Below are 15,676 nucleotides of genomic sequence, written 5' to 3'. Positions count from 1 at the left end.
AAAATGCCACAGAATCCTACTTTTACTTCCCACTTTAATATCTGGGGAATTCATCTCCTATTATACAATGTGTGGAGGAGGACTTCCATGCACCCAAGCGTAAGAACAGTTCACCAGTTATAATTCTGAATTAAAAGTACATTTACATTTTCATGTGATAATATAAACATGAATTCTTTGTGTGATATTTCTCTGTGATGCATATATGTATATATGTATATATGTAGGTATGTATATCTGTATGTATGTGTGTACATATCTGTGTGCAGGTGCATGCATGCCATGGTGCATGTGTGGAGATCAGAGGGCAACCATGGGTATAGTGGTATATCTTCCGCCATGCCTGGGACAGGGTCTCTTGTTCACCCCAGCTTACACTAGACTAGCCAGCCTGTTTGGAGGGCTCTCCTGTTTCTGTCTCGAATCTGTTAAGAGCATTGGTCTTAGGAAGTGCTACTATGCCAAGCTCAAAGTGCTAGGGGTTCAATCCCTGGTCCTCAAGGTTGCACATTAAGCACTCTACCCAGCTAGCCCACAGTGTATAAATTCTAAAATATTCTTTGAGCTAGATCAAGGCACAAGATCAGCAGTTGGCTGTGGATGCAGGACCCCCAGTCATGTGATTTCTCTGAACCACTTGTCTAATTTCAGACTCTAGCCTTTAAGGACAGTCTTCCAAGGAGAAAATGGGAACATAATATGACCAGGTAACAGATATTTCTGATAAGAAGAAGTTACTAGATTTTGAAATAAATACAGCATTACTGACACTAAAAAATGATGCAGTATAAACCTCTTAAATGTCAGAAGGCAGAATGTAATGACTTGGATATTTTATTTTGACTTTACATGCGGTGTTAAAAACCCAAAGTACATATTATTTACACATCCACAATACAAGTTTACAAGATATCTATACATGTTAAAGTACTCTATAAAACAGTATAGAGTCACTTCACTTTAGGGTTACTTTTTATGCCGTACCATTAAAAAAGATACAATCTGTGTTTACCTTTGCACAAATGGATAAAGCATTTAAAATTAAATTAACAGAATAGAGACTAGAATCCATGTTAGAAATTTCAACATAAATACTGACAGAACTCACAGTACACTCTAAGGCAGCACAATGTTACAAAATGTTATCAGGGTCACACAGAGTTACCGCGCTGGGATTAATATCGGTAAGGTAAATGCAAACACGTTGTTGGTGGCAGACTGCGTAGTGCTTATTGTTGGTTGGTTTAATTGATTAAACTGTATGTAATATTTTAGTTGCAAAGCTGAAGTAGTCTGAGGACAGGTGTTTCAGCTTTTGAGCTCCCAAGAAATCACAGGGAATCATTTTCTCTAGAAAAGAATGTTCTTGAAGGAAAAGACCAACTCCATCAGTATTCTACATTCTGTATAAAAATGATCTGGTGTTCTGCACCCATTCCTCCCCCACAAGTAATGCATACCATCGTCATTGTCCCAAGATATTGGTTAACTTTACCCGGCTGGGTCAGGAGCCTTTCTCAGCTGCGGTAATTTCTAGATTAGGTTGGGTAAATGACTGGGCGATGTGCATTGAGTTAACCAAAGTCATCAGTAGGCTGTATATCATCAGCCGTCAGTGGGCCCTGCCAAGCTACATAGAAATGACTTCAGACATGGTTTCCTCAGGTGCCATGTTCCCTGGGAACCCTCATCTGCCTTCACATTATCAGAAGAGCAGGGCTGGAATGTTTATCATGGCAATGGAGTATGCTGCTTCTGATTCTGGTGTGTGTGTGTGGGGGGGGGGGTCAACAACAAAGTGCTCTAGGTTGCTGTATGACTTTGTAAGAAGTCTTCAGGTGCTGGCTGAAAAACATTTACAACCGGCGCATGGGAAAGAATGCGCTATAGTGGAAACCCTCAGCATGGTGCAGAACTTCTATGACTCTCGTGAATAAGGCACAAAATGCACAGATCCAGGTAAACTCACATGTGGTATTTACAGTTGACTGTCATTGCCTGCATGACTCAGGAGAAAATCCTTGGAACTCAACACAGAGCACAGGACGGCACCACCGATGGCTTTTCAGACCCTCCCTGGCAAGCCAACTGTCATCCCTTTTCTGTCTCTTTTGTCCTTGGTTTGGGTTTTCTCTTTTTGTCTTGGGGGAGGGAAGAGTTAACAGGAGAGCATTTTTGCTATATGGAAAATAAAGTAACACAATCAAAATAAACACTTATGAGTGTGTCCGGGGTTAAGTAGCGTGCCTCAGGCTTTAATTCACAGTGGACAGGTAAATGTTACTACTGAATACTGGTAGATACATCAAGGATACCTCTTAATATCTCTAACTTCTTAAGCTGGCAAGGCTGGAATAGAAGTTTTGATGAATAGCAGCACAAAATTGTTTAGAACTCTTAAATGTTCTGACCTTGGGTACCACATAGGTTAAGTTAATCATCTGACAGTCAAAGGAGCTTCGACTTCCTTTCTCGGAGCTGAACACAATGGACTGGTGTGGGAGGAAGCTAGTTGTCTTCAATCATGCTCAGTGTAAACAACTCCATAGTACAAAAAGTTGCAATGGGCACCTAAATAAATCCTAATGGGTACAAAACTGTCTCACTTACACACACACACACACACACACACACACACACACACACACACACACACACCTCTAACACAATTTTGTTGGTGGCATCAAATAAAAAAAAACAGTGCCACACATGAAAAAAAAAAATGCTACAGTTTGGGTCAAAGATTGAATTTTTTTTTAGCAAACTGCTTGGTAATAATCTACAAGCTCATTTTGTTTTGAGACATTCCCATCTTTTCATTTTGACATTTGTGCAAGAGGCAAGGTGAATGCATACATATTAAAATGTTCACATTTAATGGGAAGACCACACAGAATGGCAGTCTAAATTGAACCCATTTTCAAGTATTTGTTCAGTCTTCTGAGTACTGTATCAGCTCTTTATACTGGTGAAGGGAGCCCTTGCAGGCTGCAAAAGCCCCTTCAGCTCCACATGAGAGAAATGGAATGACCAGTACCTCCCTTTGTCTCAGGCAAGTACACAGAAGCCTTGCTGCAGTAACTACATGTGGCAAGTTCTGCTGTTACCAAAGTTACAGAGTTTCTTTGGCTACTTGTTTCTCTTAAAATACAAGCAGGTATCTTGTCTTAAGGTACCCTCACAGCGACCTCTCAACAACAGGGACAGGATAAAGCCACACAGGAATAGCACGTTTGAGGCCTAGTAAGTGTATTTGTTCAGTGGTCTGACAGACGTGGTTTGAGGAACAAAGGAAGGCTTTGGCGGCACATCAGGTTTTAAGGAGGGTGTCCTCTTTAGTCCCGTCCTGGGGAGGGTGCCATTACTGGTGTAGCTGCTCTGTCTGGAGAGGGAAGGCTGCAGATGGACACTCACAGGTGTCCCCTGAATATAGTCCACCTTCGCCCCAGTGGGAGTGGGCATATATCCTCCACGGTTCATACTCGGCTGTCTGGATAACAAAACACCATTTGGTGAGTTTAAGTTTTTAGGCACAGCTGATATAGAGTGCCTCTGGGAGGAATTTTTATGATAACCCCTTTGTCTTTCCAGAGATGTCATTGGGACCCCAGGGGTGGTGGGGACATCTACTCTCTTGGTTGGGCTATTTCTGGGGAGTGTTGAGGGAGGGGAGTATAGAGATGCCTCCCGGTTAGGGACCTTGGGTGGGACCTCAGACATAGGTCCTACTGGGTCCAGCATGAGGGTTTGATGGGCCATATGGATTTCTCCCATGATGGCTTTGGGGTTACTGTTTGGGTCATTTAGATGCTTCAGGAGATCGTTAAGGGTGTTTCTAGAATCCACAGAACGCCGGTGCTCTCTCTTGCTGGACGACTTCGTAAGAGGGTGGTCGATGTTCTGAAGTTTCTTTTCCGCTTTGTGAGCATTAGAGTTTGAAAATGACGTATTATAGTCGTGGGTGGCGTTTGGAAGAACAATGGCACTGGGGATATGCCCGTGACTTAATGGGGAATGGGGTGGAGGACTAGAAGGAAAAAACTGGGGGTGTTCTTTCCTTGAAGCACCATGGCCGTGGGCCTTGTCAGAGTGGCTCTTCATGGCCTGCAGGGTCTTCTGGTGGAGTACAGGTGTGGACTCTGGTGTGGGAAGGGCAGCCAGCTCTGGAGGCTGGCCTCGGTGGTCCATAACCATGGACTTTGTATCCGTGTTGGGTGGCAGCTCCTTCCGACTGGTCAGCAGGTTGCTATAGAGTTTAGGAGAATCAATGTTCTGTTGGTATTCCTTGACGGGACTGTCGAAGAGACCATTCAGCTTGGCGAAGCTTCCACTGGAGTCTGTGCATGACTGGGCTGATTCCGCATCTTTGTGGATCTTTCTGTTCTTGCGAACAAACATGTCGCGGTAGCAGTATACAGCCACCCCTGCAATGAACGCGCCCAAGACGAAAGCCGCAAACACGCAGGTGATGAGGACATTCATATGGACCATCTGGTTGGAGTCTCCAGACTGGACTTCCCACCGTACACCTGCAACAGACATGTGAAGACTTTGAAGGGGGTGCTTTAAAAAAAGCATTAAATATAGAAGAGCTTACACTGAACCAATACTACCTTCAAAGGCTCCGTATGCCTAGCTTACAGGATCAAGTAGATCACAAAATTTCACATGTATTCTGGCCCCCCTCCCCGAAATCACAATACAATCTCCAGAAACATACATGCTTGCTGCAAAAGTCAACATAACTCTAATCTTCCGTTAGCATATGTTTCCCCTTCCTTCCCCCCCAATCTCTTTTAAGCAGTTGTTAGGAATTTTAAAAGTTTCTATCTAAAGAGCAGAGTTAGAATATTTCAGAAACATTTACCTTAGGATTCTCACCTAATTCCTAAATAAGGATTAAAGAGTTGCAGCTGGAGTTAAGGAAGTGTCTGAATTAGCAAACACACGCGTCACGCTAAAATAGCTATGCTAATACAGCTGTGTTAACTAGAACAAAAGCGTAACTGGTCACAAGCTAAAAAGCAGCTACTTGGTAATTGTTAAGTACAAATCTACACTTCTGTTTTGAAATTTCATCTTGGGATGAAATATTCATGAAGTATCTACTATGTAAGAAAACGGGACAGTGTAAGAAAATAATCTATATATTAGTTTAAGAATACCATTACATTATCTGGAGGCATTTGAGGAATACTTAAATTAGACCTAGGGAGTGAAGAGTGAGTTAGTTTGTAATTATTGGAAATTTTAATGCAACCACAGACATCTGAGAATTGATTAAGGAAACGTTAGATTGAGAGGTATTCACGTCCGTTATATGTTACACATGCAGCTATCGCAGAGTGACTGAGTCAGAGTGACGGGGTGGGTTCTCTGGCATTGGGATAGTAGTGAGGCTGACTGTTAGTTGGTTTTAATCAGCTGTCAAAGTTATGGAATTTAATGGCACTGTGAAAGACCAGGAAAGAAAAGAACAAAGAAATGGTATTACTGAAGAAATCAAAACAGAAATAATGATTAAAAACTGTTTGCAATGACAATACAGGAAACAAAAATCAAAAGAAGTAAATCATAAATGACAAGGCAATGCTGTAAGAACTGATTGGAAACCTGAGGCCACAGCTTATACACAAAGGGATAGACTTTTTGTTTTTTCTTGAAGTATTAAATCTAATAAGCAACTTGATCAGGCAGCGTTTAAACTTTATTATGTGCTGAAAGCAGTAATTACAGACAAGTACTATGTCATCTGCTTGTGGCATCTGAGTGACTTGTCACCCCCACATATCCTTTCCACGTTACATTTGCAGTTGAAGCTAAGTAAGGGGCAGAGAAAGTCTCCTCGATAGAATTTTGGTAACAGGATATTTGTCATCTGTGAGGTTTTTTTTTTTTAATTTTATTTTTGAGGGTGACCCTCAAAGTTCTCTGATAATACAGCAGGCTCTCAGTGTCTCCAGGCGGAAACCAGCGCAGATTAGATTGTCTGAGTGGCTGTTTCAGGAGCGATGTCCTGGGCAGGAATGAACTCAGACTTAACCACAGGACAGCAAAGTTACTGTGGCCACAGGTGCTAAGGGAAGGCACCTGCAGTTAATTCTACTGAGTTTCCCCTCTGAGAGCCATGCCAGGAGTCAGGTTTCCATGCAGTTAGAGATGAGGTGCCTGGCCAGGCCTTACCCTTTGGGATACCTGATATAGTATCAGTAAAATCAGAAGTGTATGGGTCATCTTGAACTATAAATTTCCGGGAGCTCGTCAGTTTAGGTCTCCAGGTATCAGCCACTTTAGAGGTAATTTCTGGGCTACTTGCCACAGTGGCAACAGAAGATGAAGAGACCTCCATGTCTGTGGTGGCAAACAGATGTCCATTAACATGGCTAGCGTCAGAAGAGCTTTCTGATTGCTTTGTTGCATTTTAAAGTCAAGTAAATGTTCTGAGAAATCCTGTCCTAGAATTTTGTAAAAGCACACCTGAGGGGACTAGACCAAATCCTTTCCTTGTAAGAGAAGCATGAAAACTAGAAGTTGACAATGAAGACATATTATGCAGATTTTAACAGTAAAGGTCCTCAAACATTCCTAGTGAAGCCTCCTCATGGAAATGTAACAGAAGTCCCAACTCAGGCTGCCTCTGCTTCTCTCTAGCTCCTGGGGGTCATTTCATTTATTTGTAATATGTATTGTACAGAGAACTTTGGTGAATGGTTGGGGGAGGGGGGTCTTTATACCCTTCTCTTCACTGGTGAAGCTATAATGGAATTACATTTAGAAAATACCTGGTCAAGTCCAAGTAAACAGTTGATTTGGGACCTGATAAACCAGTTCTGCCTAAGAGGCCATTCTGCTTCTCCAGAGCCTCCTGTCCATTTGCAGAGCTCTCACTGCACGGGGAGCCCCCATCCACAGTGCAGCACAAACCTTGCTCTGTTCTCTGAAATGCCTGGGGAGTTTCTTCCAAAGAGTTAGCAGTAACTCATGCACAAGCAATGGCATTTACACACTGAATAAGGATGCTGGGATACATGTAATCAGCCATCCTTTTCTCTCCCCTGAGGGATGAAACTGATGTGAACCCTAGAAGCAGCATAGACCGAAGAGCAACTGAACCTTTCTGTATCTATTACCAGCGTTAACCTAGTAGATTCCCAAGAATATATAAGCATATGCTTTTAGACGAGGTATAGACTGATCCAACAGTTACAGGTAGAGACTTCTAAACGAACACAGACAGACAGATGTGCATGGAGACCCCACTGTACATCTTTGTACAACGAATTCCAGCTTCATTCAACTGAAGCTACTTCCACACCACTGAAAACACCACATTCAGAGATTGCTGGGATCACCACAAAACATTCAAAAAAGATCTTTAAAACTTAGAAATACACATTTAACAAAAATGTGTATTGTTCATTCCTTGGTCTTATGAAAGGTGGGGAGAGAAGGGGGAAATTATGCAGTTCTGTCATCCATGGTGTACAGATGGCCAGAAGGAGCATTCACAAGGCAAAGGGCTGAGAGAGAAGGAAGCTGGGCGGCCGGCGTGCAGTTGAAATGCGGTATATGTCAACCCATTGGACTGTTCTTACGGATGTGCCTCGGTCAATGATGAATCATTAACATGCTACACATGGGTGGAGGGTTGAGTAAGAAAACATCTTCAGGACCTTCAGAGGGTTATGAGTCAAAGCAGAAAAATGAAGGGCTGCCAAACTGCGCAAAAGGAGGGGGAGGGGCTGAAAATGCCGAACTGAAGGAAAGAAAAGACTGTTAATTCAAAAAAATTAAAAAAAACTAACCAGATGTTGGACCGCCAAATATTTTGTAATCTGGTGTAGTTGAAGTAGGCAAACTTTCTAAAGGGATTAAAGGAACAAGTAATCAGTGGAAAGTAACTGAAAGAAAGCAAAAAGTTTATGAATTCCAAGTAATAGGAAAAAGTCAAAAGAAAAGACTACGAATTAAAAGTCTACTGGTTAGACTCCCTCTCTCTAGACTTTTTTTTTTTTTTTTTTTAACAAAAGTTCCAATGGTGAAGGAAAAGAAAAATTCAGAATCTTTTCTAATGGACCCCCATGACCAAACAGCTCAGCTTTTGCGAAGTTTAAGTTAAATGCTAGGTGGTATGTGTCCCAAGTCATTATAAAGACTGGTTGTAAAATAATGTGGGCGTGCAAACATAGTCAAAAGCAGCAGCCGGAGGGAAGGGAGGTGTCTGTCTTACCGTGGCAGTCCCCTAGGTGGGCCGTGTTGCCATACTCTGTGTCTTGCTCATATCCTCCAGCGCTGTGGTTATGGGAAGCAAACAAGTCTTCGGTTAACAGCCTTCATAGGGACACAAGGGACAACCAGGACAGAGCCGAGAACACAGACTGGTTAGTGACAGTAAGCAGAGAGAACACACTGACGACTCAACAGACTTGCCAAAGGGACTACTTGTTAGTTCATCTAGGACGTCTGAGGGAGTGAAACAGTCTCTCTCCAGAACCTGTTGTCCTAAGGGTTGCTGCGTCTAAATCTCGTTCCCCTTTCAAATTTTAGATTTTCTTTTTTAATAACTTTCCCCATACCAGAAAAAGTAATGAAGGAAACGAAAGGCAGTATATCTGAAAATTTAATTTCTTTTTCAGGTGTAGTTGATACTCTGAGAGAAGACAGTTAGGTGGTCCAGGGTACTTACAGCATCCCTAGGGTCACCCTCTCACAAACTCCCTGGCTTAACCAACCGCAGTACGGGTCACGTGATGCAATGCAAGACCTGTCGAAGACCAAACAAACTGTGATGTGGACTTTCTTATCAGCACGGGGTATGCCGTCACAAGAGCTGGCGTGGGAAAACAAACACAAGCTTACTTTTTACAGGACCCATAGCGCTCACAGCGACTGAGGGGGATGCGGACAACGCAGCTAGAGAAGGCCACGTACAAAGCATGGTGCTCTTTGTCCAACTGCAACGAGACGACCTTTCTGTCCTCCTCGCTCTCAGCGCTGCACCTGTTTTGTGGGTACATTATGAAGACATACATTGAAGTCAAACCGGCACCACCCATACCAGAGGTGTGATCAAGCAAGCCAAGTGCTTACTTTGAGAAATAATAATCACAGGATACAGGTCTCTGCTTTTGTCTAACTGGCTGCAAATCAAGCTGGATAAAGGGTCTTGAAAATTCTGTCCTGGTTGAATGGAATTGCAGCTGTGTAGGACGCTAGCAAATGAGAAGGATGATGATATTCTAAAGCTGGAGGCCTCTGGGTGTCTGTCTCCTGTGCTCTACTTCCGTCACTGATTTCTTATGTGTTTTAATTGTCCGAACAGTCTCAGTTCCCTGGTTAGAACAACTCTAAGTATATTCTCCATGCGCCTGCTCACTACCAACTGTGCCACATGCAGCATCCCAAAATAGATCTGCAAGGTAAGATGGTGCTAAGATGTTCTCATTTTTCACAGGTGAGAAAGAAGGGCTGACTTATTTTTAAACTCATCAGCTGTTCACCCTCCTTGCCCTAGTGGGCTTACGAAAACAAACAAGCCTGAAGGGCATCTCAGTGGGGAGATACATAATAAAACCCAAACAGAACTGCTACAGAGTGCCACTAGTTTAGAAGTCTGAAAGGAGATGGCCAGATGAGACCAGACACTTCTGAGCAGAGCTGAAGAGATTTCTCCTCAAACGTACTCACTTGGCTTGGTTGTAAGCTTCAATCTCCTCCAGCAATACGCTGTCATTCAAAGAGAAAGGGCTGGTCTTTGCCAATACTTTCAGCACCACACCAGCTTCAGAGCCGACAAAGATGACTGTGTAGTTTTGGTAGGGCCCGGCCGAATGGTCCACTTCGATGGCCGTCAACCTGTACCTGGCAGAGGAGAGAGGCAAGTCAGCCCAGGAAGCCAGTGGCGGGAGAACTGTGGGGTAGAAGCCAACTGCCTGGAGTCTCACCTGACCCGTGTCTTTGTGAACCAGGGCTCCTCAGCAATGGGTGGGACCGCAGAGTCCATCAGGGGATGGGATTTGATGAAAGACAGGGTCTCATCTGGAAAGTCGATGGAGGTTTTGTAAGCTTCTGCAAGGCCATGCTTGGCACAACAGCCAGGCCTGAAATGAGAACAGCGATCCTCAGTCAGTCTCACTCACATAACTGTATTTAAGGAGTAAGCACAGATTCTGTAGGAAAGAGGCCAAGAGAGGGAGAAGTGATGGAAAGGCCAGAGGAGCAATGTCATTTCCCAGAATTCCATGGGCCCTTCACATCCACATGCACAGGGTGTAACAGGACCACCATTTATTGGCTTTGTGGGGACTGCCTCAGAGAGACACTCTGCTGGGGAGGGAGAACGGATGGAGGGATGGTGCCAGCATTCACAACGGGTTTGTTCAATACAAAAACCTTTCGACTCTCCTTTACCTTGGTTTTGGGACTTTGTCTTCGGGAACTGCCGTCCAAACAGAGTCTGGGGTTTTCTGTTCTTTGAATCGCCCTTCGAACACCTTCTCAATGTCGTCCATGCTGAAGGCACAGACTGCAGAACCAGGAATGCTGAAAGATGAGAAAACAGTGAGGAAGAGACTGGCGCTTGGGGCTGTGCCGGGTTCCAACTCGGAGCACAGAGCTCCTCAGGGAGGACCAGGGTTCCGCTTGTCCCCACCTGTTGAGCTGCGTGGTGAAGACCCCAATCACGGTGGGGATGCCATTGATGTGGATGATGTCTGTGATGGACTGCAGGACATCAAAGTAGAAAAAGGAATCTCCGGGGACAGAGCAGTTAAGCCGAGCCTTCAGGAAGGAAGTCCAGTGCTTCTCCAGGACCCGCTGTGAACCACCCATGTCGTTTTTACAAATGCGAGCCACGCGGGAATACACAGCCTGCCGGGAGACAAAAGGCAAGGATGGATGAGGTTATGAGCCCGGAAGAGGAACACAGCAAAATGTTGCTGCTTAAGGAAGGGGCAAAAAAGAAAACAAACAAAATAGACGTCTGGCTCAGAACAAGCTGCCCCTCACTGTGCTTCCGCAGTGAGAATGCAATGCAGAGTTTTTCCCACATTGCCAAACAGGCTCCCCGAGACATGAGCCATCTATCTTCCTGGCTGAATGAAAACCATGTCCGTACTTCCGTCCCTAACTTTTTCTACTGCTTCTCATATTATTAATAAAATGTACAGTCCTTGAATGTGATCACAGAAGAAGATACCATACTCAAGCAACACAGGGGTTTTTACAGTAACACTCTAGTTTGAACAGGAGAGGTTCCTGTTCTCTGTTCTGCCTTTGACATTGGAAAGGATGAGACCATTGATGACTTTCTAGAGAATAAAAAAGAAGCCTCCACTTTCTACGTTGATAGAAATAAAAAATATGAAAGCCTGCGGAGGCAGCTGTTCCCACTCTGGGCATTGTGAGGTGTCTACCAACTGTCAGCTGTACAGTCAGCAAACCCGGTTCCCTGACTTGGCCTCATATGCACTAAAGTAAGTGCTTTGAAACAAGCCAGGAGAGCACCCATCACTCTATCCTCGTGGGTGGGATTCCACGCTGGTTATGTCCAGAGTGCACATCAGGCACATATACTTGCCTTGCCTAAGTTATTATGTTCCACAGCAATTTCTCTGAAGAAGAAATAGACATAGTTTCCATATTCTATGGCATGAAGAAAGTGTGGTTCTGAAAGAAAATTGAAAACAAACCATTCTTAAAGGATGAACCAATGAGTGTAAGACCCTGACTGCCAGGTATGTTGCATAACTACCCTTGGAGCAATGATTTCAGAGAGTCCCCATATGGGTGTGTTCGAGCTTCAGAGAGCTTATGTCTTTCAAGTCAGCTAATGGACTGTAGAAAAGGGCCTACAGGGAACTGGTCTACAGCAAAGGTCTACGTTTCAACAGATTTATTCATTAACCTATTTAACTAGGGAAGAAAACCTCATATTGAGAATTTTTTTTAAAAACCCCGATTTTCAGAATCTAAAGAACAAAATGTCTCTATAAATATTAACTCATCAGTTCTCATTATTAATGCTCCAGGATGGGTGGACGGGCATGGGAGGGTAGCACTGTGTGCATTTGGAGTTAGACAAATTGATCCGTGAAGACAAGGTCTCTCTTTAGTTGTTTGGTCTTGCTTTGGCCTCTTGGCATAACTGCCTGGATAAACTTACTCCCTGACATGGCTACTAGTCTGATTATTCCCTGTCAATGCTCCGTTCATAGGCAAAACACCACATGCTTATTCTAGATGAACAATTCAAAGTCATGCTCTGAACATGGCTGCTGCTCCCGAGTAAGCCTTCTAACCGTCCCCAATAACCCAATGGCATGGCTCCTCATAGGTACCTTTGATCCATTTGGAATCATATTTTATTGTTCTAAGGGCAGATCCGTCACCCATGCTTCTATAAATGACAGCATCACTGGCCAGGAAGTCGGCCACTGTGGCAGAATACAGTTTCCCATCTGAAACCAAAGTTATAATTTGGTAAAATAACCATAATTACCTACGGTATGTTAGCATGCTACCTTCTGCAGGTTCCACTTGTCACCATTATCTTTGCAATAAACTACACCTGTGCTCACCCTCAACCTCTGACTGGCTGTCGTATGACATTACCTAATTTTGCAGATGAGGGACCTCAGCACCAAAAATTAAGCAACGTATTCAGGGTCAGTAGCTTAGTTAATGGCAGAGCCACGTGTGAAAATACTTGTCCCAGTCACTGAGATCCTCATTTTTTTTCACATATTCTTCCTAACAATTTGTTCATTGGCTTTAAACTTTGAAATACTTATGTAAAGTATAATCTTTTTTCTCCCTTTAAATTCTTTTGTACCTCCAATGTCATTAATCATTGATATTCAATACACCACAGCTTCTTACCAGCAAAGAGGGCAACATTGGTTTGTCTGGCATCAAATGGGCATCGTGCCAGGCCGCTAATTTCTTCCCCATCATACTCTAAGGTATTCAACTGCAAGAGAGAGAAAAAAAAAATAGCTAGTGTCACATCTGTTCAATGTACTTGTTTGAAGGCAACATTGCTTTATTTATATTGAAATTTTATTTGAGGGATTCTGTTTTGTATTCTCTTATAACATTAGAGATAAAACAAATCACTGGGTTATAGCAGAGAAGATTCATCTCTAATAGCAAACCAGTGAAAGAATATATCGTTGAAGGGGAAAACATCATATACAACATACTTACCCTATAGTATCTACACATCGGGTTGAAAGCATTGGTACCACAAACAAAAACCATCTCATCGTTTCTTGGGACAAATACTTTGATGAAGTTGTGGCACTCATCCTAAAGGAAAAATAATGACGTGGCGATCAGACATCTCCTATGCTGACATTATGGCGGCAGGTCCACAGAGGGAGCGGAGCAGGCACCCATCCACTGTACTCACTTTATGCTTGCCTTTCATAGCACAGTTTTCTCGATCCTGCTGCCTGGACCTCCACGTCAGCTTCTGGATGAATCAAGTAAAATCAAAGCTCAGTTTTAAAAGGATGCGCTTTTGGAGGGGGCGTTACTGAAGCTCAGAGGGAGTGTGAATATATTTGCCCTCTGTAGCTGATGGCTCACCTTGCTTGGTATGACCTCTGTTTTGGGGATTTCATTTAAGTTCACTGTATAGACTTGATCTCTGTTGGAAACAAGGCAGTGTGAGTCATATTATGTGAATGCATAAACGCTAAGCTGTCTCTTATTTCATCTTTACAGATCCTGCCATCCCTGTTCTTTGAAGATCATCAGGCTTTTCCGTGACTTGCACACAGTTAGTTAGCAAGGAGTGCTTTTTCGTTAGTGAGATGCTTCCATGAATCACTGCAGTCAAGGAGCAAAGGAGGCATTTCCCTCCAGGCGTGGGGCAAACTGGGCATTAGCATGGGCATGTTTCTGATATCTGCTTGAATAATTCTTAGTTAGAAAAGAATGAAGAATGTTTTTTTTCTCCCCTGTTCATTTAGGACAAAAGAATGATGTGTGATTTCTGGATGTGTCACAGAGGTCTGTAGTTCTGTATTCTGTAATTGGTTTCGTTTTGTTTTGTTTTTTGTGGAGCTGAGGGTTGAACCCAGGGCCTTGCGCTTGCTAGGCAAGTACTCTACCACTGAGCTAAATCCTCAACCCCTGTATTCTGTAATTGATACCCAACATGCTCTTCATGGAGAGTATTTTTGGCTACTTGCAATTCTTGATCACAATCACATATTAGTTTTTCATGAACTAGACACATTAATGCAAGCACCACAAGAGAAAAGAATTTTAATCTAATAAACCAACGAAAGGAAAATTACCTGCCAGCAATGTAAAGTGTGTCTCGAATTTTCAGCATCAGCTGAAAGTCCAGCCTATGCTGCGATTCGTTGCCTGAAGGGCGTCCTCTAAAAACCGGATATTGCCTTGAATCTGCAAGTAAAAATGGGCTAAACCATCAGTCAGGATTACAGAGCTGAAGAATCAATAGCCAGCATTGATTAGCTGTATATAGTACTTGTAGGAAGGGTTTTAACTAAATTCCTCTCTTAAGGTCTTGAATATAAATTAGTAAAAGATGGAGAATGTCAGCAAGTGGTCTTTTTCTTTTTTACTGAAAATATATAATTTCTATGTACAGGCTGCTGCAGGACAGCGCCCAGCAGAACTGGCTCAGTTTCTGCACAGCCGAGGAAAAGAATCAGATGATTTAATGGGCAAAACATTGCACAGACATATTAAAATCTGTCTCTGGCGCTGAAAATGAATCTACATAGAACGAGGCAAACATGAGGCTTCCTTTGAAAAGGACGACAGGGCTTTGGGTGACTTACAGTGATAATCAACAGTGTTAAGGGGCTCGTCGTCTTCCGGGAAGCTGACTGCCCGTAACCTGGAGACCAGCAGGCACAGCACGTGGAAGCAAAGCAGAAAGAACCTCATGGCTGGCCAAGAAGAGATCTGAGCGACCCCTCCTCAGAAATGCCACCTAGCTACCTGGAAGACAAAAGCGTTATGGGAAGACCTTTACGCTGTGCTGAAATTACTTTCTCATTCATAGACGATCCCACTTTTTTGCCCACCTCTTTCCATAGCTCCCTATCAACCAAGACACCTGGCAGTGGCAGACAGGTATCCCCAAGAACAGACAGAAGGCAGCACCAAGCCAGGTCCAGCTAAAGCACCTGGTGAGCATACTGATGCTTCGGGTTCATTTGCCAGCATTTTGGAGGCAACTCTGTGTCATTGCAGCAAAATCACCAGAACCACAAACAGAAGTGTTGGCTGCTGACTTGGCAAGGAAGTGGGCAAAGTAGGAATCAGAATTTTAATTAAACTCCAATCTGTATCCCTTCCCCCAGTCCTGAAACACATGATACAACATGTCTCTTCCTCCCACAAAAGGCCCAAACGGCCTTGAAAAGCCAGAGCTGATGACCTTGCCCTCAGCCACCGGCTTTTTGCATAAGTGCTGCCGAGCATTGAGCATTGAGCACCGCTGAGCCACAGTCCTACATTCTCAAACAGGTGTTTTGAAGACCAACTTGCAAAAAGGGATCAGTGACCTTGCATTAGGGTGAAAGGGACTAAAAAGAAATAAAGATGATTTCGTGAAAACCAATCCGTAAAGCAGGAAGTGACAGAGTAGGCCAGCTGGGACCCAGCCTCTAGGGACATCTGTGTTCTAACA

At 43.5% G+C, this 15,676-nt stretch overlaps 1 protein-coding gene across 18 annotated transcripts in view; it reads right to left on the bottom strand.

Moving 5' to 3' along the window:
* Positions 1 to 796: 796 nt before the first annotated feature.
* Sema6d (semaphorin 6D) overlaps positions 797 to 15,676 on the bottom strand; it is a 57,810-nt gene continuing 42,930 nt past the window's right edge. For 6 of the 18 annotated variants that reach the window (XM_036183950.1, XM_036183952.1, XM_036183951.1 and 3 more), the window contains 18 exons: positions 14,820 to 14,982; positions 14,307 to 14,418; positions 13,591 to 13,651; positions 13,412 to 13,474; positions 13,207 to 13,308; positions 12,880 to 12,970; positions 12,339 to 12,458; positions 11,579 to 11,667; positions 10,652 to 10,869; positions 10,411 to 10,542; positions 9,945 to 10,100; positions 9,688 to 9,861; positions 8,860 to 9,000; positions 8,687 to 8,764; positions 8,231 to 8,331; positions 7,806 to 7,862; positions 6,184 to 6,351; positions 2,711 to 4,529 (listed from right to left, as the gene is read on the bottom strand). In XM_036183950.1, the coding sequence (XP_036039843.1) occupies positions 3,241 to 4,529; positions 6,184 to 6,351; positions 7,806 to 7,862; positions 8,231 to 8,331; positions 8,687 to 8,764; positions 8,860 to 9,000; positions 9,688 to 9,861; positions 9,945 to 10,100; positions 10,411 to 10,542; positions 10,652 to 10,869; positions 11,579 to 11,667; positions 12,339 to 12,458; positions 12,880 to 12,970; positions 13,207 to 13,308; positions 13,412 to 13,474; positions 13,591 to 13,651; positions 14,307 to 14,418; positions 14,820 to 14,928 (3,261 nt within the window). In that variant the 5' untranslated portion in view covers positions 14,929 to 14,982 and the 3' untranslated portion in view covers positions 2,711 to 3,240. Of the gene's footprint in view, positions 4,530 to 6,183; positions 6,352 to 7,805; positions 7,863 to 8,230; positions 8,332 to 8,686; positions 8,765 to 8,859; positions 9,001 to 9,687; positions 9,862 to 9,944; positions 10,101 to 10,410; positions 10,543 to 10,651; positions 10,870 to 11,578; positions 11,668 to 12,338; positions 12,459 to 12,879; positions 12,971 to 13,206; positions 13,309 to 13,411; positions 13,475 to 13,590; positions 13,652 to 14,306; positions 14,419 to 14,819; positions 14,983 to 15,676 lie in introns of all 18 variants that reach the window. The other 12 variants (XM_036183955.1, XM_036183957.1, XM_036183954.1 and 9 more) reach the window with 12 other exon arrangements.

The sequence above is a fragment of the Onychomys torridus genome, chromosome 4 (genome assembly GCF_903995425.1).
Source record: "Onychomys torridus chromosome 4, mOncTor1.1, whole genome shotgun sequence".
Classification (NCBI taxonomy): Eukaryota; Metazoa; Chordata; class Mammalia; order Rodentia; family Cricetidae; genus Onychomys; species Onychomys torridus.
The sequence above is the reverse complement of the archived record's forward strand: the minus strand, read 5'-3'. Positions and strand labels throughout refer to the sequence as shown.